This window comes from Culex quinquefasciatus, chromosome 1 (assembly GCF_015732765.1).
Source record: "Culex quinquefasciatus strain JHB chromosome 1, VPISU_Cqui_1.0_pri_paternal, whole genome shotgun sequence".
NCBI classification, from domain to species: Eukaryota; Metazoa; Arthropoda; class Insecta; order Diptera; family Culicidae; genus Culex; species Culex quinquefasciatus.
In genome coordinates, this window is record NC_051861.1 from 116,449,433 (window position 1) to 116,475,154 (window position 25,722).

The following is a 25,722-nucleotide window of genomic DNA, read 5'->3' on the forward strand; positions in this document are numbered from 1 at the left end:
ATTTGTTTATTTGAATGCGACTGAAAATAACGTTTGAAAATAATGTATTCGCTTAAATAATATTGAAGAATTGCCTCATGAAGCTGACTATCAAAACGCTGAATCTTAAAATGCTGAAATAAGGGAAAATCCATTACAATAATCCCTTAATTTTCTGGTAAAAATAAATAAATTTAGGAATACTTGAATTCAAACATAAAAATATTTAAAGCATCCGATAACTAAGATTGAAAAAACATAATTTATTGGATTTTGAATAACTTAATTTTAAAATGATATTTTTATTAGTTTAGGATTTCTTAGGTATTAATTATTTTACTAATTTTTCAGATTAAGATTTTTTAATTTTTGGAATTTCAGATTTTTTGATATTATTCTGTTGAATTGTTATCTTAAATTTTTTATGTTTTTATTATTTTTATTTTTGATTTCTGGCATTTCTTTGTCTTATACCAAAACAATTGAAATTATTTTTAAATCTTTAATTAGCCGTTGCGAATATTATTCTGAAGTTTATGTCACTAAACTCTGACCAAAGTCGAGAGGGTTAAAAATCAAAACTACAAGCTATGGTTTTATTATTTTAAAAGTGTTTCAAAACACACTTTAAATCAGTACAGTTGTTTTGCATCATTAGTAAAATCATGGTAAAATAATTTTTTCGTGAAAAAAAACTTTCCGCGGTTCCGCGACATGTTACAAAAATTCTAAATATTTTTCCACGAGCCCAAACATGTCGTATATGATTATCAAAGCAGGAAAAACATTTCAAATTTGTTTTCCGAACCGACCTGGTCGCTGGTCCTAAAAAACTTAATCGAAATAAGTTATTTCCATTAAAATTACGAAGCTATTTTTTTTTAAATATTGTATTTGCTCTCTGTTTTTTGAAAAGGTGGCAACATAAACTTTGGAAAATATTTACAATTGATATTTAGAAATAAGAAATTAAAAAAAATAATAAAGGAATTTTAAAATTTTCTAAATGCAAATTCTAATCCGTAAAATCAAAAAAATAGAAATTAAATAGTTTAAAAATGAATTATTGATCAGAAATTATACAATTTGAAAATGATGTTTAATTAATATAATTTCAGAGTTTTTGAATCCAAGCTTAATTTTTTTTAACGTTTTGAATATTTTTATCATTTTATTTCTTCCTTTAAAAATCGCAAGCTTATGCACAAAGTTAAAATTAGTTGATAATAAGGATTCACAGGAGCAGTGCGTGACCGAATGGTTACGCTGTCCGCCTTGTAAGCGGATGATTCTGGGTTCGATTCCCATCTGCTCCAACCTTCCATCGGATGAGGAAGTGAAATGTCGGTCCCGGCCTTAGTTGTTGTTAGGCCGTTAAGTCATTCCAGGTGTAGGAGTCGTCTCCATGCCATAAGTACAAACAACACACCAAACCAAGCCTACTCCGGTGGAATCGCTGGCGGCGGTTGGACTCGCAATCCAAAGGTCGTCAGTTCAAACACTGGGGTGGAAGGTTCCTTGGAGTAGAAAGAGGTTTGGGTGCTCTCCCCATTCAAGCCTTCGGACTCCTAGGTTCGAGCAGAAACTTGAAATAGAGACCACAAAAGACCTGGGGGTCGTTAATGTGGATGGTTTGATTTTTGATTTTTAGTTGATCTTCCGATTTTTGATATATTAAATAAAAAATTGAGATTGGCCACGGTGGAAACTAAAAAATGTGACCAAAAGAAAGCATTTTAGACGAGTGGTTTCGGAAAAAAGGTTTACGAAAAAGTAATAAAAAAAATACACACAGATATTTCTCAAGCTAAGGTCTCAGATATGTAACTAACCATATTCTTAAAACCAAAACGATAAAATTAGAATTGTATTTCTGATAATAGTCGAAGTTCACTCAAATGTTTTTCATATTAAATGCTTTCGTTTTTGAAATCAAAATCTAAATATTTTTGAGAAATTATGATAAATTTTGAAAAATGTAGAAAAAAACATTTGTTAACAGTTTAAAGGTTTTAATGCAAATAAAGTAGAAGATCTTCAGATAATCGAATCAGGAACAAATGAAATCGGCATGTTTTATTTGCTTGTTTTTAACATCAAATTCGGCATCTGTTTTTTTAAAGGTCCAATACATCAAATTTTCAGTTTTTGCTTTTTGGGTGTTTTTTAATACCCCTGACGGTTTCAAAAGCACCCAAAAAGCAAAAACTGGAAATTTGGTTTATTAGACCTTCAAAAAAAACACCAGAAATATTTCTTGACCTCAATTTTGGCCGCCACATTGAATCCAAAAATTCTAAATTATTTTATGGTTCTTCAGGGGTCATACTTAAGCTCTACAATCAAAAATAAGACAACAAGATCTAAGGATTTTTGCTGTCCCTATTAATACTGTAGTCCCGATTCGCCCCAGATGACGGTAATTATTTCTATGTAGCCCCTTAGAGCAGTCTGCTCGGAAATTGCTATTTTCGAAGGTTAATAACTTTTTAGCAAAAAACCCAAAAAAATAAGGTGTCTTCGGGAAAGTTTTTCCAAATTTAAAGAAGATATTAGATCTGAAAATTGGTAAGAACTGGATAGTTATTGCGCCTTCCATTGGTCTAAAACTGAAACAGTTGCTCTCCATACAATTTGACGATTTTGCCCAAACTTGGTGGTCAGTGGTCAGAAAAAGCTCAAATTTTGGAGCTTAGGCTAGTGATGCGTAAATCTTTGATTTCAGGGGATAGCCCCAAGTAAGCCCAGATTTGGACCATCCTAACCAATGTAATGCTAAAACTACAAGATAAATGAGATGTTACTGAATGGAACAATGTTCAAATCTGCAGCTCAATTTTTAAATATAGGATCCATAATCTACAAAAACTGAGCCCGGCAATGGACAGGCAAATTACTTAGTTTGATCAATCAATTCTTGATTCTCTATCTTACAAATTATTTCAGGGAAGAGAACACACAATCATTGATTTGAGATTTTTTAAGGTAGTATAATAAAAAAAAATGGAAAAATTTCGGGGGGGGCTGCAGCCCGGTAGCCCCCCCCCTGGCTACGGGCCTGTGCATCGGCCTAAACCTTTCGAAAAAAATATTTTCAGAGGTGGGCAATCTACTTTTAAAAAAATCGAAAAACGGGATTGTTTTAGTTAAAATGAAACTTTAAGTGGCTATATTTAAAAAACGGTGCACTTTATCAAAAAAATCTGTAAAGTACTTTCCAATAGCCAATTGATTTTACATTAAAAACTGAAGTCGAAAAATTTGTTTCCTTTTTTTCAAAAATCATTTTTTAGATACTAACTCGGCGGTAAAATGTGTGTCCATACTTCTCTATGGCTCATAAGTTACAGTTTTTTATCCCCTAAACCTATGAAAAAAATCAAAATTTAAAAAAAAAATATGAATTTTGTGTAAATGAAGTTTCGGCATTTGTTTCCATCTACCTCTTTTTTTCGGAATAGTTCTCATCAATACCTACAACTTTGTTGAAGATACCAAGTTATTCAGAAAATTCCTTCAAAAGTTACAGCTGTTTAAATATTTACATACCATTTTTGTATGAACAGCTGCCAAAATTGAATGGAGACTTGTATGGGTGAACCAATGACACAAAATGGCTTCTTTGGTCGTAGGGAAGACCCCCACCAAAGTTTGAGCCAAATAAAAAAAGTAACAAAAAATTAAAATGATTGAAATAAGTTGATTTCCTAGAGAATAGAAAATCTCGACAATTCTCGGCATTAATCGATAGATGCAAGGTAAGTATGGGAAAATAAATAAGTGCATTGACTTTCCGCTGAAATTTTATAAAAATTAGCAATATTCAATATTTTTAAAAAAATTGTACAAAACTATCATATTTTCATGCATTTACTGTTAGGTATGTGACTAGCAATTCAATTTTTCAAAAAAGTTTATTTTATTGTACCCTCTGGAATAAATTTGGATTCGGATTTTTTTTTTATGTTGTTCTCATAGACAGAAACTTTGTTTTCTGCTTGTGTTTTCACTACTTTAATATCCACATATAGATGAGACTACAGTGTCATCTTTATGTGAAGAAATAAAATCTAGTTGCATTAATTCAAAAGTAAAATCAACAAACTGTGAAACATTTGTGACGTTGGTAGATCAAGTACTACCGACTCCCATAAATTTGGATTATTCCCATAAACTGAAGCGCTCAGTAGGATTCGAGGAGTAAAAAACCTTAATGATGCCAATCCCTAGATAGGCGCCAATTCTCGGTAGTCGCGCGTTGGACACGTCCCATTAAAGTGCGCTCTGTTCTGACCACCACCAAGACTTCATTGAATTACGCTATCGTGGTCCGCGGGTTTAGGGTTTCATACATCTTTTACTGCTGCTGCAGAAGACTGTAGGCCTTTGGGCGATAGCCTTCTGAATTAATACATCATTTCGTCGCTGTCGTGCTAACATGTCGCACGTGCATTTTGGGCCAAATTGAGTTAAGAACGCAATTTTGTGCTACTCACAGATACCCAAAATTCATTGTTGTCACTTTTATTTAATATGAAAGAAGATTAAATCTTGTCGTGTAAGGGACCGGCCGTGGCTGACTGGTTACGGTGTTCGCTTTGTAAGCGAATGGTTCTGGGTTCGATTCCCATCTGCTCCCAACGAGAAAGTTAAGAACACATAAATTTGAAATGATGAATATGAACGAAAAATCAAAGTCGTTCGAGGCGGGGTTCGATCCCCCGTCCTTTGGATTGGTAAGCAAAAATGCTAACCACTAGGCCATGACGACTTGATGAGCGGGGACTGGAATTAGGAATACTGTTACAGAGAGCGAGTTGTGGTGCTATAACCACGGCAAATAGTGTCCAGGGCATTCGTGGAAATACAATGTCCCATCCCAGAGGGTCCCGGAGTACCAAACCTTCTTAGCATGGTGCTCCCAACGAATACAACCAAATCTCGGAGCGTATGGTGGTGTGTCCCCACGCTTCTTCCTCCCCTGTCGATTCAGAATTGTGTTGTTGTTCGAACACTCTTTGCTCAAACTCAACCCAATTACGAGTCATCTCTGCGATATGGCTTTACGCAGTAGGCCTGGCCGCTTTAACGCTTGTGATGTTTCAATGTATTTCGATGCAATGGCGCACTACAAATGTTAATAAATGACAAGAAGAGTGCTAGGCGTCATCTAACCTAAGGCACTCTCCAGGATCCCTTCGAAAGATTGGCTGCGTTAGGGTCTGATTAGATTAGATTAGATTAGAAAGAAGTTTAAATCTTGTCGTGCTATCTTGACACAGCCTGAAAATTGCTGTAAGTGCGACAACTGGCCAAAGGGATTTCAGGTCAGAACGCGTTTGACACACGTACATGCCCGACTATCGTAAACATTTTTAATTTTAACTCGGGACTCCAGCAACCAAATTCTACCAAACTTCGGGACAATGCACAGAATGGTCGACCAAACAAAACGTGATTGTTATAGTTTACATTGGGTGCTCTCGTTTTTGTTTATTCATTAACACGCGTTTTTCTCGGAACGTCAAAAAGCGACGTGCGACAAGATAGCACGACAACGTCGACCTGGTGGTGGCGCCATTCTGCAACGGTCAGCGGCGGCGGTTCCTTATTGGAATCGCAACGTTGGAATTACTTTACGACTTCAATATTGAACTTATCTGGGTGGCGGGCTGACATTTGGCGGGTGCGAATTCTAGGAACTTTATTGTTTAGTGTGATAATTGTTTATTTGTAAGGAAATCCCACCTATTTGCATCAACCTTTAAATATTATGATAAGCATTTGTCTTGAATTTGAGAATTAGGGAAAATATACCTATTTTAAGCCTAATAAACGGTCGTGTTTGAATGATACCGTAAAACGGGGTGACTTTGATAGCCGGGGTGACTTTGATAGGTTTGCGATTTTTCCGCAAAATGAAGAGTACAATCAAAATACGTACGGAATGGTTTAGAACCATACTGACCATGGTAGAGAAGTATTCAAAGTACCTCAAAAAGAACTTTTCATAAAATTTTGAAAAGTTTAAAAAGTTAGTTAACTATAGTTAAGAAAATGTTGATGAAAGTCATTATTTTAAACTTTTCAAAGTGTCATGATTTTCTCAATGAACATGATTTTGAATCGGAAAATGGAATGCATATTCGGCTCTTTGGACAATTTTCCACTAGGAGAAGGTTGAATAAGTTAATATGAGTAATAAATAATATGTGTTTTTAAAACACAATTAAAAAAATCTCCAAATTTATAGGCAATTTTAGTTGAACAAATTTCAAGTAAAATGTGAAAACTTGTGATTCGTGCTTCGAATTCATTATAAAATGCAATATAAATCGATAACTTATAAACAAAACTATGTTTAACAAATTTTAGGCAAAATTTCGACTTTTCAACAATTTTACCTAAAATTTATATGTATTTTGTTAAAAAATTATACACTTAGTCAACTAAATATAAACATTGATTTTTTCTTAAAAACTATGTCAGCTACTTTAGTGATGGTAAATTTAGCGTACAAATAAAGTTTGAACATCTTAAATATGATTTTAACAAGAAAAACTATGGCTATCAAAGTCACCCCGGAATTTAAACTAAGAATTTTTAACGTAACTATTTTTCTAAACATTATTGAATAAAACTTGTTTTCCAAAATAGTGCATGGAATTTTTATGGCCTACCCCAGTACATGTTTTAAAAATAATAATCTTGAGAAAAACCTAACCTGTTGGAAAAAAATCCAAAAACAAATTGAAATCCTATCAAAGTCACCCCGGTTTACGGTACTGGATAATCTGGATTGTTTCTTGAAATTCACTAAAACCTAGTACAACAACGAGAAGAGCAACTTTTTGTGAACATTTCTATTTATTTTCACCTTTATTAAAAGTTATGCTATTCCTTTTAATACAAGCATTTAAAAATATATTTCCCAAATGCATTCTAATCAGTCGAGTGCATTGGACCACGCCCGTTTTCCTATTTTCAGCTTAGTTCTTTTTTTCTTCCAGCGCTCTTTCGGGTCTGCTTAGTGCTGCCAAAACTGATGAAATTTTAAGCGAACACTCTCGAAAAGTAGCATTTATAGAGAAAATTTCCTGGCATCACTGGCTCACTCCAACAGGCGCTGCACCAGCAATGTTGGTGGTGTTGGTGGCCACCCTTTGTTCTTTATTTGCCTTCGCTTCTCGCTCGGTTTTCTTCAGCCTTCGATTAGAATGGATGGTCAAAATTGAAACGTCAAAAGACTTAGCGCGTTTGTTTTTTTGATGGCGCTTGCCATTTATTTACATGTTTCGGGATTATTTTTCAAGTGAGTGACTAACTAATGTGCAAAAGAACATGTTGCCGGTAGTTGGAAGCAATTTTATATCTTAAGCGCTTTGGAATCGTTAGCGCAAGTGAAAAGATATTGATGGCGACCTTCGTTAAGCAGTTAACCTCTCATCTTTCGTGTGGATGTGTGTGCCACCAAAATGATGAGAAATGGTCTCGCAAAATAGAAATTATGATCAAATGTGCATTAAATTTGATCTTTTTGGCCAGTAAATGGCATAAATTTGCGTGCTTACTCGAGGCGGTGCTGTTGCTGGTAAATGTATAGCCTAAAAAGTATTTTTGGAGCTTTAATCGAACATCAAACTCTTCATATGACGAAGATAGGTGTTTGATTAGAAAGGGTATATTTCCCCTACCACGCGTCTCCATTTCTTATTTACAAATATTTCTAGTCGTTTTGATGGAGCAGCAAGATGAATGAATTGAACTTGTTATGAATATGTGATCAGACTTCGGATTTCTTTCAAGCAAAAACCAGAAACGCAACTTTGAGCATCAATTATTGTCCGTTTTTATTAGTTAGTTAATTTGCATGCATGCTGCATAACATGTTGTAACGTGTAGTGGTGAAGGTAGTAAGTTTCAAGGAGGAAAAATACAGCTACTGCTAGAAGTATTGTCAACTACTGTAGACGCTACTTGAAGGATTTTAAAACACGTGAGAAAAGTTGATATAATCTCGCAGTAAATAGTCTCTCTACAAGTGCCCTATAAGAATTCAAAGTTTAGCAAACGCTTTAAAACTGTTGAGTTGAGTTTGATATTAGAGTTTGTTGGAAGAATTTCGTTGTCATTGTCCGATATGCCGATTTCTTTGCCGTGGTTGATCCATCATTTAGTCCAGCTTGTTACTGTCGGTAAAGTCAACCGCCGATGAAGAAGAAGAAACCGCAGTTTTCCCCCCATTCTTCCCGTTCTTGCTTAAATACATGTTAAAGTAGAAGAAATACTTTTGCTTCTCGGCGTCCGTCATCTGCCCCTGGGAGTCCTGCGACGTGTCCGCACAAGCCCGCACCACAACCTCACACTTGGCCGGCATCGGACACACCGGGCACCGGTTCTCATCCAACTCGGCCGCGTCATTCTGGCTAAAGTGTCCCTCCCCCTCCTCCGGTTTCTCCGTCGGCGGTGGCGGCGTCGTCGGCGGATCCCGGCAGTACATGTACCACGTGATCGGATACGCGTTCATGCGCGACCCAAAGCTGATAAAGTGCACATCGATCGGCGGCGAGTCGTCCACCACCGAAAGAATCGGCTTCGGCAACCCGTCAATAATGACCGTAATCAGCCCCTTCCGGGTGATCTTGATGTGCACCTGGAAGTGTTCCGCCGGGAAGAAGTTGAAGGTGTGGCTGTGGTGCGCCGACATCCGGAGCGTTTCCTTGTAAATAACCGTGTAAACATTGCTGATCCGGATCTCGTACGTCTTCTCGTAGTCAGGATGCTGGCGCGAGTGGTTGCTGACGGACAGGAGCAGGGCGATTTCCTCCTGCATGTTCTGCAGCTGGACGTACATCACAAAGTCGACGACGTTCTTTTCCGACCGGTTGTTGCCCATCGCGTCGATGTTGAAGTACTCCTCGTACTGACTTGTTGTGGTCGTGTGGATGTCGCAGTAGCCGGGGACTGGGGGGAAGGGCAAGTTTTTTTTTTGGGAAAGTGTCTCGATGGGAAATGGTCAATACTTACTGTCAATGGCGTCACCCATCGGAGTGGAGCAGATTAGGACCACCCAAACCACCAGGTTGAAGAACCTAGTTGACAGAGCCATCTAAAAATTAAAAAAAAAGATTTTTAATGTTTCTTGGTATCATCAGGTTTACCACTTTTGTGTTCCATTTTTTTAAATTGCACTTTTTTCTCACGTTTTTTTAGAAATCTAGAAATAAGAAAATAAGACAGAGTGTCAAATATAGATTTTTAAGTCATATTCAATATGTTGATACTTTGGCTCAATTGGGTCCTAAAATGAAGCTTAGATTGCTGATATTATTGTTTACAGCGATAAAGCTTATTTTTCTGAGTACAATGACCCTTTGTACGACCACAATGTATTAAAAATGGATTTTTAAATCAATTTTGAAAAATTAACTTCGCGGTCCTTCTTGACAGAAAAGCTCCTACTTGACAGCTCGTTCCAAGGGGACCATAGTTGATCCATCGAAAAAATGTTGTTTTTGCAATAAAATGAAAAAAGTGATAAGAAATGGTTTTTAATCGTGTTTTTTAACGTTGTACATAAAAATTGACATAGGGCTTTAGTACCCAATTCGATGGGCAGATTCAGATTCAAGGCTAGTACGGAGTTCGGAAGGAAAGGGGTCAAGAAACAGCTTCACGAACAGCAGAACAAAGAAGAGGGAGCGATTTCTTGGGGCATTTCTTCACCCTCTCTGGCTTGCTTTCGCCGCCGCTGCTTCCCATTTGATTTTTTTTTTCGTGGCCGGTTCTTTCCGAAGTGCATATACAGCTTCAGCGAGTAAAATTACATCGAAAAACATATCTGCACTAGCAAAACAAAAAAAAAAAAAAAAACAAAAAGTTCGGATATGTTTGGACAATTTTCAAATTTCGTTACGTTACCATACACTTTTCCCTTGATAATTTACCTTGATAATTAAAAAAAAATACCCCTTAGACAAAGACAATAGGGTGCCCAGAAAAAATGACCCCCTGCTCCACAAGCGGAAAACGGTTTTTTGGGTTATTTTAAGCATCTGTGTAAATTTTGAGCGAATTTGGTTAACATTAACCCATTGATACTCTTGCCCAAAGTTGGCGAAAAAAATAATTTTCATACACTTTTTTAAAAACTAATCAGGATCGAGTTTCACAGCTTTGGCATGTTCTACAAAGTTGTACAGCATTAAACTTCTAATAAGAATCTCACTTTTGAGAATATTTGGATAAAAGTAGTGCGCCCTGCAGACAAAACCGTAAGATTTTTTTTTCGATTTTTCCCATACAAACTTCACCCCCGAGTATCAATGGGCAAATGTTGACCGATTTAGCTCATATTCGGCCAAGGGTCCTAAAATAGTTCAAGGAACAATATTAAGCTTGTGGAGCGAGGTTTTGAAAAAAAAGTTCCATATTTTGGGCACCCTAAAGGACAAGGATCATGAAAAGAGTTTGCGCTTTTTAGAGACAAAAAATTTAATAGAACAAATAGCATTTTTTCTGTAACTATTGATTGATAAGTTAAAAAACAATAATTACAATTATATTAACGATCATATTTTATTTGCTCTGACCTCTGACCATCAATTTTCCTCAATACTCAACCATTCTTAAAGGAATTTACTCTGATGCTTTTCATAAAAGAAACGTTTAAAGAAGAGAAAAAAAATCCCAAAAGAATTCCTGAAAAGTAAGAATACTAAAATACCCTAATCGTGAACCATCCTAATTTTCAAACCAGCGAAAATTTAGGAATACTGGCTCGAGCCTCGAGTTGATTTAGGCTCGAACTCGAGCCAGATCAAAATGTTACTCTCGGGATTCCAGTCGAGCTGTCAAAACAAAGTACAGTCCAGACTCGATTATCCGAAGGCCTTGGGAAAATTCCACTTCGGATAATCAAATCTTCGGATAATCGAATCACGGGATTTTTTTTTTTAATTGTTATATTTTTGATGTTTAAGCTTAAGTATGACGCATAAACTACTCTAAAATTACTTAGAATTTCGGCTTAGAAGATGGCGGTCAAAATGGCGGTGATTACATATATAAAAAAGGTATTATTGAATTTGAAAGACAAAGAGATCAAATATTCAAATTTGAATAAAACGCAGTCGCAGAACTCGAATTTGATGTTAAATATAAGAAAATGAAATAACACAATTTTTTTTGTCGTGATTCGATTATTCGAAGTCCCATACAAACCATCGGATAATCGAAACTTCGGGTCGAGTCGAGTCGACCTTGCAAGAATTAGGTTGGAATCAGGGCCCCGGTGATGGCCTGATATAAGCTACCGAACAACATTGGCAATATGGCGTCGTTTGTTTACCAAGATGAGATTGTTTGTGGACGAACCAAAAAAATCCTTTTTTGTAAAATTTTCTTTAATCGTTGTGTACTAATTTTAAAGTCATACATAATAAATAAAATTTTGTTAAATTCTAGAACAGAACAAATATATTATTTATTTTTCAATTTAAACCGCTTTCATCGCGATTCTAAGCAAGATTACGCAACAATACATCGTGCCTTTAGTTTATCTTTAGTTTTTAAACCGGTTTGCTTTAGATTGTTGTTTAAATTATGAAATTTTGCAGAAATTAAGATAAGTTGCAAGATTTCTAACTTCAACCATGTGCAACAATCTCCATTTCACCCGTGCGGGAAACCGATAATGGGGTAATTCATGCGTTCCAGACTGTCAAAATTCCAAAACGTCACGCGAATCTTCGGTTCGCCGCTTTTGTTCCTGTATAACGTTTCGAGGCAAGGCCCTGGTTGGAATACCTTTCAATTATTTTAATCGATAAACATAATCGTAAACGTTGTAAAACTGTTGTTTAAAATAATATATATTACAAAATGTTAGTGCGTCCATCCCAGGAATTTCCGCGACAAAATTCCTGGGATTTTTCCGAAACCTGGAATCCCGAATCCCCGGAATTCCCGAAATTGGAAAAAAAAACTCTAATTTTGATGATTGAACAGTTGAACACTTTGTAATCGACAAGAATTATAGCATTACATTTTTATTCAGCATATATCAGCATAAGGGGAAAAAATTGAAATCGTTGAAATTTTTCTTTACAGGTCCGCAAAATGCCTAGTGCTTCAAATATTTTCTTTTTGATTTTATATATTTTTTTAAAAGACTGGGTATTAAATATACTTCAAAAATAATATCATATTTAATAATTTTTCATCAAAAATTGGCATGACAAATCAGGACAATTGTATCGAATTAAGACAGTTGATTGGCATAACAATGTTTTGTTTTTTTTTTTATTCCTGTTAAAACAGGAACAGAATAAAACATTTAGTACCCCAACTTCCAAATTTATTGCTATAAAATATCCTGTAACTATTCAGACTGTAGTTTCGATTTTCTCCAGTTGACGGTCGGTAGTGACTTAAACATAATTTGTAATATATTTTTTATATAAAACAGAACATTTTAAACTTATCTAAAAATTTACATCTAATAGTATCATTTTATTTGTTGTCGTTTCTTGTTTTTTGACACTTAAAAGTTTTTTTAAGCTTTTCTAGTCATTTCAAATAAAAAATAAAAATATTTATTTATAAATGACTTATTTAATTTGAATAACATTGTGTGTGTGTGTGTGTGGTCCAATCCAATACCCGCTAACCGGTAGCGATATTATGGGAAAGTATAATTTGTATCAGACTTTGTATATGCCGAATGCTGATACAACTTATCTCAGTCCCGGGTATTAGGTGGTGATAGCCCTCGCGCTGCTTCCAACGACCCGTTTCAGAATGACAGAGCTCCTTGCGGTCCAATTCCGAGGTCGCTGGGCATTGTTCGGCCCCGCCTAAACATAGAAGCAAGCATCTGAGGGAAACTCGATCTATATTTAGACTTCCAATCCCGTCAGGCAAATCAGGGATCAGCGCGTATTTAATATGAGAAGATAACATGTTTCAACACTACGGATCATTTCACTGCTAGAGTGTAAACCTTCTGATGGCCGACTGCTTAGCGTCCCAGACCACCAATCCAAAGGCGTGAGTTCGAATCCCACCTGATTATTTTTCGTTTTTGTTCATATTCAAAGTTCAAATTCCTGATTCCAAATTTCAAAGGTACCGACCGGGATTTGATCCCTGAACCTTCTGCTTGTGAGGCAGAAGGCGTAACCATTAAGCCACGGAGCCGGTAATTTTATTTAATTTGAATAACATTGGATCAAAAATTGTGGTGCACTTAAAATTCAAAATTGCTTGTAAGCTATCTAAAAACTGCTATCCATTCTTAGATTGAACTGATTGAGCTAATTCTATGATTTTTAGCTTGAAAAACATAACAAATATAATAAAAACATAAATTTTATGAAAGAAAAAAAAAATCCCAGGATTTCAAAAATATTTTTCCCGTTTCCCGGGAAATTCAAAACCCGGGAAATTGGACGCCTTACAAAATGTTTTCAAATTGATGATGTACAATATGATGTTTATTTGGTTAAAAATATTTAAAAAGGAATCCAACCTTATTTTTGCAAGGTCTTGTCGCTCGATTGGAACTCTGTTTTGACAGCTTGACTGAAACCCCGAAAAAATATTCCTATTTTTTAAATCATTTTGACAGTTTTAGTAGAAAAATATGTTTAACAAGTTTTTTTTTTAAATTGAGTTTATTTTTATTTTGTATTGGTAGTTTAATATTACATTAATGTTAATATTGATATTTTAGTAAATTTTATTCAACCACAAAATTATTTCAGGAATTTATGTTTTACCTTTCATTTTCATGCAAAATTTTTGAAGAGACAACCTCTTTAAATGTATTTGTAATAGACTTAATTCTAAATTTCTTGATTCTTTTTTGTCATTTCGAAATTTTAATGTTTATATTTTCAAAATGTTTATTTTTTTTTTATTTCATTTGATTATTTATTTTTTCCGATACAGAAAAATAACCTTGATTTTTTTTTTCTACCCATACTTAGGGTGATTTGATTTGACTTAACTGCCCATGTTCGCATAAATGTCCCATATGCAAAAACAGCAAGCTGAGAAAAACGCATTTGAAGTTTGTCCCATACATAAGGCTACGTGTTAAGTTTTCGCGAAAAAACTGGATTTCCTCCTGATTTCTAGGACAAAGTACTGGATGTTATAGGCTCTTTCGAAAGAGCACACAATTTTGAGCCAAACTTCATCAATAACTCGAAATCGATGAAAATGCATATGGGACATTTATGCGATAAGGGCCAGTTAAGGTGATGCCAATTTTTTTCATAGTTTCAATAATCGGGGCGCAAATTAAAATTAATGATAAAATTTGAATTTTCGTTGAAAATACTTGCATAATGCAACAAAGATTGTAAGCTATTTTAAACGTTAACGTTAATAATGTTTATTTGGGCATTTTATAAATGCCTAACAATTTGAAATCTCTTGAAAAATTTTGAATTTTTGGACCACAAATCGATAAAAGACGATGGCGAAAAAAAGCATTTTCATAATTTAATTTATGTTTGTAAATTTGTGACAGAAGCATAACTGTAATGATTTATAAAGCAATTTGTGTTTTTTTTTGCTCACATTTGTAAAAATAAGGCTTGAAGTTTTTAATTTAGATTTGTTTATGTATTTTTTTCAAATTGTCCAAAATGTTCAAAATCTATTCACAAGTCAGAAAATATTTTTCAGGCTGTTATGCTGGGGATTCCCGACTTTTTAACTAAAAATTTCAACTTCTCAACTTTTACTGACTTGAGTTGCTACCCTGGATGTCCCTTTCGATTTGCAACAACTTCCGAAGACACCAAAGCTCCAAACTGGATTTTTTTTAAGAAAATCAAATTTTGACTCAATCTGGATTATTGAAAGGGCAGAATCTGTAATTTAAAAATGTTGTGACATTTTCAAATTAATAGAAATTATTATTTTCGCAAAACCAATATAAGATAATATTTTCTAACCTTTTTTTGTTGTTTTTTTTTAATGTATGATTTTTATCTGCTTTATCTTATTTTACTCTTTGCAAAATTGACCAAAATAAATCACTTCAAAACACTGGTTCAGGAAACATTTTTGTTGTCTTTCATGCATTCCTCGAAACATTGGATTCTTGTTTATTTCTTGACATATTTTTTAATCTCTTTAATTTTTAATAGAGACGTGTTCAAAATTTTGAATCCAGTATAATGTTCACTAAACTTTCAACCTTTCAACTCTTCCCTCTCCTTCCAGATGCGCCCCAAACGTGCCGACGTCCTCGGCATCCCGGTGCTGCTGCTGCTGCGTCTTCTGCAGCTCCTCTCGCTCACCCCGCTGGTCCTCGGCCATGGCCGCCTGATGGAACCACCGGCCCGGAACGCCATGTGGCGCTTCGGCTTCCCCAACGCGGTCAACTACAACGACAACGAGCTGTTCTGCGGCGGTTACGCCGTCCAGTGGGAACAGAACCAGGGCCAGTGTGGCGTCTGTGGGGACGCTTACCATCTGCGGGATCCGAAGCCCCACGAAGCGGGTGGAGAGTACGGCCGGGGGATCATCTCGCGGAGGTACTTTGCCGGGCAGGAAATTGACGTGGAAATCGAGCTGACCGCGAACCACATGGGCCGGTTCGAGCTGTTCCTGTGTCCGAACAACAACAAGTACTACGAGGCCACCCAGGAGTGCTTCGACCGGTACCCGCTGTATCTGAGCGGGACGAGCGAGGTCCGGTACTCGATTCCGCCGGAGTCCGGCAAGAAGGACATCTTCCGGTACCGGGTGCGGCTGCCACCGTACGTGACCTGCACCCAGTGTGTGATGCAGTGGACCTACTTCACGGGGAACATGTGGGGCCGGTGTGACAACGGGACGGAGGGCGTTGGCTGTGGGAAGCCGGAAACGTTCCGGAACTGTGCGGACATTAGTATAGTGTCGAACACCGGTGGGGGGATTCCGCCGCTGTTTGTCGAGAAGAATCCGTTCCTGCTGTACTACCGTGATCTGCGAGCACCCGGACCGGACAATGTGTTCCCGCTTATTATTCGGTGAGTGATTACGAATTATTATTTGTAAGCTACCATGCGTCTCCTTTGTATCATAATGGAGACGCATGGTGTTTACACTTTAGGCCAATGTACATTTTATTACATGTTTTAGTTACGCACCTCTCCAAATTTTCAAATTTTTGAAAACCGTAAATCGATGTAACGTTGATTTTTTCCGCACAATGGCATTGTCCATCTACTTTTTTCTAAAAAAGTTTTTTTTTGATAGAGCCTTAAAAAAATTCGTTAAAAATTGCTATTTTAAAATTCGGGGTGACTTTGATAGTAACTTACAAATTTCAGCTTGAAAATTGTTAAAATTGAATTGATTACGTAAAACGGACCATCAGAAAGGTTTGTTTAATGTTTCATTACCTCATAAAATGTATCTATGTTTCAGAGTTCTAACTTTGTCCAATTTTCTTTAGAAATAAAAAAATAATAATTCTTAAGTAATTAGTTCCACTGGAAAAGCCCGAAAAATTGTAGATATTTGAAAATTTTGTTATAAAGTTTCGTACCTAAAAACTTATTTTGATTGTTTACCATTTAAAATTATTCAAACTCATTTTCATAGCGAAATTCAAAATTTAAGTAAATCAGTACTGAAAACTTCCTTAGCAAACGTATAAAGCAATTTGTGATACTTTTTGTTTATTTTTTTTTTAACTTAACGCTCTGACAAAAATATCGTATGAAAAGGCAAAATCTTGCATAAAAAGCACTAATCGACATTTAAACTTTTAAATCGGGGTTCTAATCTACTTCGGGTTTCTAAGGTCATTTTCTCGTCGTTTTGTTGACAGTTGGCAACTATTTCAAAGAATTTGCTAATTGACAAAATGACACCTGTCAAAACAACGAAACCACGTGCTTTGAAATCGGAAAACAATAGAGAATTGTTGAAATATCAGTTTGACTTTGGATTTTGGATTTATATGATTGAGTGCCTTTTTGATTCGAAAATTTTCAAATTGCAAAAAATATGTGAATCCGCTCTGTTCGTAGAAAATTTCACTTCCCACTAAAACTTATGTTCTTTTTGAAAAATAATGCATTATTTTATGAGTATGTGAATTAAAAAAAACGTTACTTAATCCACCTTAAGGTGGTTGGTGCCTTCCTCGCATTCATGTTGTATTTTAGGTTGTATTTACAAATTAATTGAAGAGTTTTTTTTTATTTTTTTTTCATTTATTTGTTATAATTATTGATTTTACTTGAACAGCAATTTTCAATTTTTTTTACCAACTCTCCAAAACAAAGGAGAAAAGTCTCATGAGTTATAAAAAAAAATAAAAAGTTCGTGTAAATCTTTGTCGAGACAAAATGATGCAGCAACATAATCAATACAGATTTTTTCCAGAATAGACGCAGACACTGCTTAAGCAATGTGGCAACCGGGTGATACGCATGCAAGGGGGTGTGGCTGCCAATCCCCCGCGTGGACCAAAATCCCTACGCATGCTGCGCGACTCTCGCGCGTAAGCAAAAAGATCCGGCCTTTGAGGTTATGCAAAAATCACCCTTTTTTGTAGCTACAAAAAAACGTCTTCTTGGCATAACTTTAAAAGTACTTCACTAAACAGAATAAAATTTAATAGGGTCTTAGGGGACCCCAAAACGAACAGAATAAGGCGGATCCGGCCAAAATCGGTTCAGCCAGTTCTGAGATAATCGTGTGGAAAAAAATCATGTCTACACACATCCCGACAGACATTTGTTCAGAATTTGATTCTGAGTCGATAGGTATACGTGAAGGTATATCTAGGAGTCGTATTTAAGAAGTTCATTTTTCGAGTGATTTTATAGCCTTGCCTCAGTGAGGTGAGGAAGGCAAAAACCAAACATAAATTTTCAAGCCTCATTTCAATATGTTTGAGCAAAAAGTATTAAAAAATGCTTTATACATTATCCCAATGCCATAAAAAATCATTGAATTCAGGAAAAAAATATTTTCTTTCAGTTTTATTTCTTTTCTGATTTTTGTTCCACACATTCAAAAATATTTCGAAAGATTCTTAAATTCTTTGTATCAAAATAAACAAATATACAATATATAATGCATTCTACGATCTACAATCAATTTAACCAATACTTTTGCCTCATGTTTATTTGTGAATATTTTGGGATTGATGGTTTAAAGGTTTAAAGAACAAAATGTCAATTTCCAAAAAGTTTATCGGAAAAAATTTCAGTAAGTCAAAATTCAACAATATTTTAATATTATTTCTTTTTTATAATTGTGTAGAATTTTTTCATTCTTTATCGAACTTTTTTATCTTGTTTCTATAAAAAATTATGTCTTCATCCACTGTTAAAAAAAAGTTATTGTTACTTTAGAATTTCAAAATATTTTATTCTTGTTTCATTTACATTTTTGAGAGTTTTGTTTTTCATCCATCCAAACATGCGCAGTTCCTTGAAAATGTTTTGCGAAAATACTACAGTGTTTCATAATATTTTTCTGTATTATTTTTGTGAGTATTTTTTTAATCATCAACAGTTAGGCCGTTGCAAATATTTTTCAAAGTTTATGTCGCGCCCCCTTTCAAAATTGGTCCAAAAATCAGGGGGCAAAAACATATTTTTTTCAATAAACTACAAAATTTTAATGAAAATGAAAGTCAAATCAACTGAAAACAATCTAAAACGCATTTTTCTGCATTAATAATCATATTTAGCATGTTTAAGGCGGATTAAAAATATTTTTAATTTCTATGAAATTCCAATGTACCAAAGTAAAATTGTATTATGCGAAAAAATCTAAATTCTGTGTTCTTATTGCTTTCATTGTTTCAGTAAGTTAAAAAAAATAGCTGGTCTTAAAAAGTTTAATGAGAAAAATTCTAAATATGACTATAATTTAAGGAATATCATTTTCATTCATAGCAATTTATTTTTATTTCTGTATTTTTTCGTTCGTTGTACATTCTACAAAAATATCCTGTTTGTTTTTAATTTTTATCAAAACTATAAAGATAAACGATTTTTTACAAAGCGTAGGATTGATTCGCTGATTAGTTAATTATGCTGATGTTAATAAAAATATTCATATTTCAAGCCTAATTTTCAAATAAATTAAGCAAAAAGTATCACAAAATGCTTCACACATGAATACAGTAATGCGGTTCTATTCCATTCCCCAGAATGCCATTCCTCAGAAATCCATTCCCCAGAATCCCATTCTCCAGAATGGTCCAATCCCCAGAAACTCATTCCCCAGAAAAGTTTTTTTTTATTACGAAGGTAATTTATTTGAAAAAGTTTTCAGTTTTAAAGTGTGAAGTGTTTAGATTTCACCTTTATTGTAATCAATGCAGACAAATGTTTAATTTTCCCTTCTTTAAAGAAAGGAAAACTATCTTGACTTGTGATAATTGTTGACAAAAGTTGAAATTTCCCTTAAAAGTTAAATGTTCCCTTCTTTAAAGAAGGTAAAACTCTCATGACTGTCATTACTGCTGATAAAAGTTTAATTTCCCTCTAAAGTTGAATATTCCCTTCTTTTAAGAAGGGAAAACTCTTATGACTTGTGACATGCTGACATAAATTGAATTTTTCTTCAGCAGTTATCCCTAATAAAGAGAGTTCTCCCAACATAAAGAAGGAAAACATTAATTAGTATCAGCAGTAGGGTGCCCAGAAAAAATGACCCCCTGCTCCACAAGCGGAAAACGGGTTTTTGGATTATTTTAAGCATCTGTGTAAAATTTGAGCGAAATTGGATGAGATTAACCCATTGATACCCGAGCCTAAAGTTGACGAAAAAAATGATTTTCATACAAAAAAGACTTTTTAAAATCGCTAATAACTTTTCAGGATCGGGTTTTACAGCTTTGGTATGTTCTACAAAGTTGTAGAGCAATAAATTTTCAATGAGAATCTCACTTTTGGGAATATTTGGATGGAAGTAGCGCACCCTGCAGACCAAACCGTATGAAAGTTGAGTTTTCCATACATTTTTTCGATTTTTCCCATACAAACTTCACCTCCGAGTATCAATGGGAAAATGATGACCGATTTTGCTCATATTTGGCACAGAGTCCTAAAATAGGTCAAGGAACAATATTCAGCTTGTGGAGCGAGGTTTTGAAAAAAAGTCCCATATTCTGGGCACCCTAATCAGCAGTTATCACAAGTCGCGATGTCTTCTTTAAAGCGATTCTAATATTGAATAAATGTTGAAAATTTAATATCATTATGCCAATTGCCCATTATGAAGTCATTATGCCAAATCACGTTATGCCAAACGGCGTTGGCATTATGCCAAATGGGAAATATGTATAACATGTATTTTAGGGTCCTTAATATTTCTGGGGTATGGGTCATTCTGGGGAATGGATCATTCTGGGGAGTGGGTTTCTGGGAAATGGAATTCTGGGGAATGGGATTCTGGGGAATGGGATAGAACCCAGTAATGCCTCAGTCAAAAATTTGCAATATATCATTGAATTCATGAAAACATTTTTTTCTAATCTGTGGTTCCAACAATTTAAAATTTGCAAAAAGCATAAAAATGCTCTATTTTATTAAAAATGCAGAAATAATCATTATTCAATGTACCGTAAACCTGGGTGACTTTGATAGGATTTCAATTTGTTTTTGGAATATTTTTCAACAGGTGAGGTTTATCTCAAGATTATTATATTTTTAAACATGTACTGGGGTAGGCCACACAAAGTCCATGCACTATTTCACATAATCAATCACATTTTTTGATGAAATAGGCGAGATATACCCATTTTAATCACTCTAAGCCGTTCGACCAAAACTCATCACATTTACAGATTTCCGCTATTAAATCCACATTTTCAGATGTATCAACAATGGAGAGTTGCTTGCTCACTTTTATTTGAGCTATTTATTACTTTGGAACATTCAAAAACACTTTATGAAAGCTGTAATTAATGACCAAAGTGCTGATAGGCCGATAATAGAAATAGGCTGCAAAATGGTATAGTTCCCCTACTATCTGATTTTGTCATTTAATTAACTGTAAAGAATAGTAAAGTATTTCAAATGATCCTAGGACTTGAATAGAAATTACAGGAATGTTATAGTTTTGCGCAAAAAAAAAACAATTCAAGCCTGTGATTTTATTTCAAATCAAAATGATTGAATTTTGATTATTAAAATGATGTTTAATCAAAAATAAAAAAAAGTCCAAAGAACTAAATTCTTGCTCCACTAGATACTATACAAGCAAATTCATTAAACCCCACCACACGCCGTAGCTAAATGTATAATCAGCTTATTGAAAATAATTCACGCTTTAATTATCCTTAAAAAAGCGCTTCCCCCCCTCCTCCCTCCTTCCAAATTTTCCAATCTCGTCCTCACTCGTTCAATGTTGTGGTTTGCGGCTCACTACACATAACACAGGCCAAAACGACAACGAGGACGACACACTATAATTCAAGTAGCTTTCCACCACCATCAGAGCATTAATTTCCACTGCCTTGTTTTCCCTCGCAAAAGTTCTAGAACACTTGCTCTGCTGATCTTCTCTTTTTCCCTTTTTGGCTCTCTGTTTATGACTGCAGCAATAAGCGAGCACGTTAAGCCCTCCTCGTTTAATTAAAGAGTCACTTGGCGTTGAAAAGTTGGTCCTTTCCTTCCCAGACAAATTAACTCGGCAAATTATTTCACTTTTAGCTCCATAAACTTTTCAAGAAAACTACTTACCTTGCGAAAAATTAGCGCCTGAAAGTATACTTCACTTCTTCACCGCGCGCTCACTTCCTAATAAAGACGCCCGCAGGAGACCACACTCTCGGAGTGTCCGACGTCCTTGACGGTTCCGAACCGAGTGTCACGTGCGACACCGACAATGACGACCGAGGCGCGCCGACACGATGGACAGGCTCCATTGCAGTCAACTTGTGTGCTGTGTGGTTGTATACATTCAGGGGGAGGCACATCCTCACTCAAAAAAAAAAAAAGCGCCCGAAAGTAGACACCCGAAGCGCTCGTTCGTATTCTGTTTTTGGGGGGTACTTTTTAGACTCGTTACTGTGGGTGGAGTTTGGGATTGTGGGGAGCGGTAAGGGGTCTCGAAATTGTCGAAAAATGTGTCTAACTTCTCCCTTTGGTCACACCACCCACTTTACCGGCATTCGATTTTTTAACTGGGTACACTGAAACTGGAATCAAATTGAAGTTTTGATTTTGTTTTTTTTTAAATGATTGTATAATTCATAAAAAAAATCACGATTCCAAACCAGAATTACTAGGATAAATATAAAAAGTTTTAATATCAAAGCGGATAATATTCTCAAATTAAAAACCAAGCCCAACATTTGAAGTTAAGTTTAATTAATTTTGAAAATATTTATACCGGAAGCATCAGATAATTTCGCTTTTTTTTTGACAATGAAAATCGATCGAATAGTTGTTGAGTTGACATATTGTTAGGTACATGAATGTTAAGGGACCATCCATAAACCACGTGGACACTTTTTTGGAATCTCATGGACAATCGCTAACCCCTCCCCTCCCTAAGGTGTCCACATGGTTTATGGATGGTCCCTAAACGCTATTTTGTTGAAAATCAAAAAACCTCGTTACTCTGTTTGTTTATTTTTTCTGAGGCTATATCTCAGCAACCATTGGACTTATCAGTGGCTGCGATGCAAAGTTGTAAAATAAGTATTAAATACAGTTCAGACTCGATTATCAGAAGTTTCGATTATCCGAAGTTAGATTATCCGAAGGTTTGTATGGGACTTCGGATAATCAAATCACGAAAAAAAATGTTTTTTTCGATTTGTTTTTCTCTTTTTGTTTCAAACATCAAATTCGATTTCAGCGATCCCATTTTAGTAAAATTAAATAGTTGAAAAAAAATAATATAAAATATAAAAATCTCCGTCATTATGGCCGCCATATTAGATTTGAAAATTCTTAATGACCCCAGAAAATGATGAATTTTCATCAGTTTTTGATGAATATTCATCAAATTCACATTTTCACAATTTTTTTATTTTATATTACTCAAAAAAGAGGTAATATTAAACCTACCAAATTTTCAACATTCCAAAATTCAACTTTTTTCTGTGTAGTGTAGGGTAAGCTTGACAATAAAAAATAAGACAAGCAGTGTTGCAAATGAGTGATAGAAAAGCTATCAATTGATTATCTCTGCACCAAAAACATCCGAGAGTATAGCGGCCGTCACTATAGCTTCTGAGATCTCTTTTTGTGTCTCGTGATTCCCAGCAATGTCATTCTCTCTCTATCACTCTTCCCCTTTTCCTCGACTATGCGCTCTCACCGCTGAGTCTCTCAATCTCTCAGAAAACTGCAATGAGAGAAAGCGAGATGGCGATTAGGAGCCGACCACGCATGACGTCTCGTTAAACTGCCTTTTGCGAAATTGGTTTTGTAGCGGCTTTTGTGGTTAAACGCTGTTGCGGTAGCATGATCGTGGATGCGGGAATGAGAGAGAAAAAGAAAATGTCAATCGCGAGTGTGTAAACACGAAAACGTGTTCGGCTATGTTCGGCGCTGAGAGTTTCAATGAGGAGAAAAGAGCAGTTGTATTTGAGTCATGAATATTCAGGCGGGATAATTGTAGTTGCTGAGAGCTGATATTTTGATATTTTAACAACCCTGAAGACAAGAAAAAAAAAATCGTTTTTCGATTATCCGAAGTGAATTTTTTCCAAGGCCTTCGGATAACCGAGTCTGGACTGTATGCTTAAAATAATAGTTTCGGCAATGGTTTAAATTTTCGGATATTTTCATAGCTTTTTTGCACAGCTGTAAAAATTGTATCTAGGAGTAATTCTCTAGAATTCCGCAATTTTTTTTCGAGATTATTAATTTTGTATTTTTTTATTTGGATGATTTTGGAAAAAAATTGTGATCGATTTGGTGTCTTCGGCAAAGTTGTAGGTTATGTTTAGGGCTTTTCAGAAAAAAATAGCTGCACGGAAAAACATTCCCGACTTATTATTTTATTTTAAATCACTTAAAGTTAAATTCCCAAAATACGTATTTCTCCATTTTCGAACATTTTTATAGGAGAACAGCATGCAATTCCATCGTGCATCTAATGTAGGCATATCAGCACTTTGGCGATAAATTAAAGCTTTTTAAAGGCGTTTTCACCTTAAATCAAATAATTAAATAGCTTAATGGGAAGTGAAGAAGTGGGTTTCTCACAAAAGTTTTTTACAATTAAGTTGTTTAACCCTTTCAGGTCTGATTTTTTTTTATTTTTTAGATGATGATGGAAAAATAGTTCTCATGACCATACAAAAATTAAAGGCATGTTTTGGAAATTTTGATTTTTTGGTCATATATGACCCATCAGGCCTGAAAAGGATAAATAGTGGAAATTGGCGGATTGGGTGGAATCAGACCCGAATCCTGAACCTACCAAACTTCCCATATGTTTTAGGGGACTAAAAATGGCACCAGAGTTGAGGATGGTGCAAAAGCAGCTACCGGAGTTATACATTTTTAAAAACAATATGATTATTGAAAAACCGAAAATGTTGTCAAACAAAATATCATGAATAATTTTTAAACGCAGGAAATTTACCATCGAAAATGACTTTACACATTTTTCGATCAAATGCAAAGTTTCCATGATACAGGCGTTTTGAGGTTTAAATTTTCTACAAATGTTCAGATTTGAGTAAAAAAAATAAAAAAAAGAGTTTTTTCAGTATCACTTTATAATCCATTTTTTCTGAAGTTTTTTTAAAAGGTCCAATAAACCAAATTTTCACTTTTCACTTTCTGCGTGTTTCATACCTTGCCTTGAGTGAGGTGTATTCGAAAATAATCAACAATAAAAAAATAAAAAAATCGATTGATTGGATCATTAGTAGTTGTCTACGATTTAGCAATTTTTTGATTTGGATGAAATTTTTCCCATGGATTTCCTATGTCAAGAGAAGCAATCTTGCATCATTGGTTTTCTGTAATTCTGTATCTTGAAAAGGGATTTTGTGTTTTGGGCAAAGTTGTAGATTATGATTAGGACTTTTTGGAAAAAAGGTACACGGAAAACAACTCAATTCTTTTTATTTAACTTTTTATCACTAAAAGTTAAATTTCCAAAATACGCATTTTTGAATTTTCGATTTTTTTATATGTTTAAGAGTAATACAAAATAAATCTTCTGAGCCATAGTGCGTTATGGTGCACAATCTGGTTAAATCATTGAGAACCTGGACAAAAAATATATAAAATCATTTTTAAAGCAAAATCAAATTTGCAGTCGAAAAGCATTTTTATTTGTTTTGTGATTAAAATGTTTCCTAGTTATAGCTACTTTTTGGTACAAATTTTCGATTTCTTTTATTTTTTTTTTGCAATTCAAAAATAATTTAAATTTTTTTTTTGAAAAGCTAAGAAAATGTCCAGCAATTTTCTCTTTGAGACTTTGAAAAATGGGGCAATTAGTTTCTGAATTACAGTTTTATCTAAGTGTTACCTTTTTTAGCCTGTACTGATCTCGGAAACTATTGGTTCGACTTTAAATGTTACACCCACAGTTGGGCAACGCCAACCGAGAGAATAAAGAACACGATCTGGTAGTATAGACACCCCTTCAAAATTGGTTCGTAAAATCAGGGGGCAAAAAGATTTTTTTTCAATAAACATCAAAATTTCAATGGAATTAGAAGTCTAATCAACTTGAAACAATCTAAAATACCATATTCTGCATTGATAATCATATCTAGCCTATTTGGGC

General features: G+C 34.9%; 2 protein-coding genes across 3 annotated transcripts in view; one reads left to right on the top strand and one right to left on the bottom strand.

The window, feature by feature from the left end:
• The window catches only part of LOC6050461, a 64,496-nt gene that overhangs the window by 37,108 nt on the left and 1,666 nt on the right, over positions 1–25,722 (top strand). Inside the window, exon 2 of the mRNA XM_038248535.1 lies at positions 15,220–16,010. Coding sequence (XP_038104463.1) covers positions 15,220–16,010 — 791 coding nt within the window. The remainder of the gene's footprint in view (positions 1–15,219; positions 16,011–25,722) is intronic.
• On the bottom strand, positions 7,805–21,854 carry LOC119765179. Of its 2 annotated transcripts, none has more exons than XM_038248536.1 (3): positions 21,699–21,854; positions 9,007–9,088; positions 7,805–8,943 (listed from the first exon to the last, which is right to left on the bottom strand). In XM_038248536.1, exons 2-3 carry the CDS (start codon positions 9,086–9,088, stop codon positions 8,153–8,155), a joined length of 873 nt encoding a protein of 290 aa, XP_038104464.1. In that variant the 5' UTR covers positions 21,699–21,854; the 3' UTR covers positions 7,805–8,152. The 2 variants fall into 2 exon arrangements, with proteins under 2 accessions (XP_038104464.1, XP_038104465.1); XM_038248537.1 differs by lacking the exon at positions 21,699–21,854 and adding an exon at positions 21,354–21,420.

Excerpts from the sequence above, each read along its gene's own strand:
- LOC119765179 (XM_038248536.1), bottom strand. The coding sequence starts at position 9,088 with ATGGCTCTGTCAACTAGGTTCTTCAACCTGGTGGTTTGGGTGGTCCTA. Across the intron at positions 8,944-9,006 it reads GATGGGTGACGCCATTGACA|TCCCCGGCTACTGCGACATC; the intron begins GTAAGTATTGAC and ends CCTTCCCCCCAG.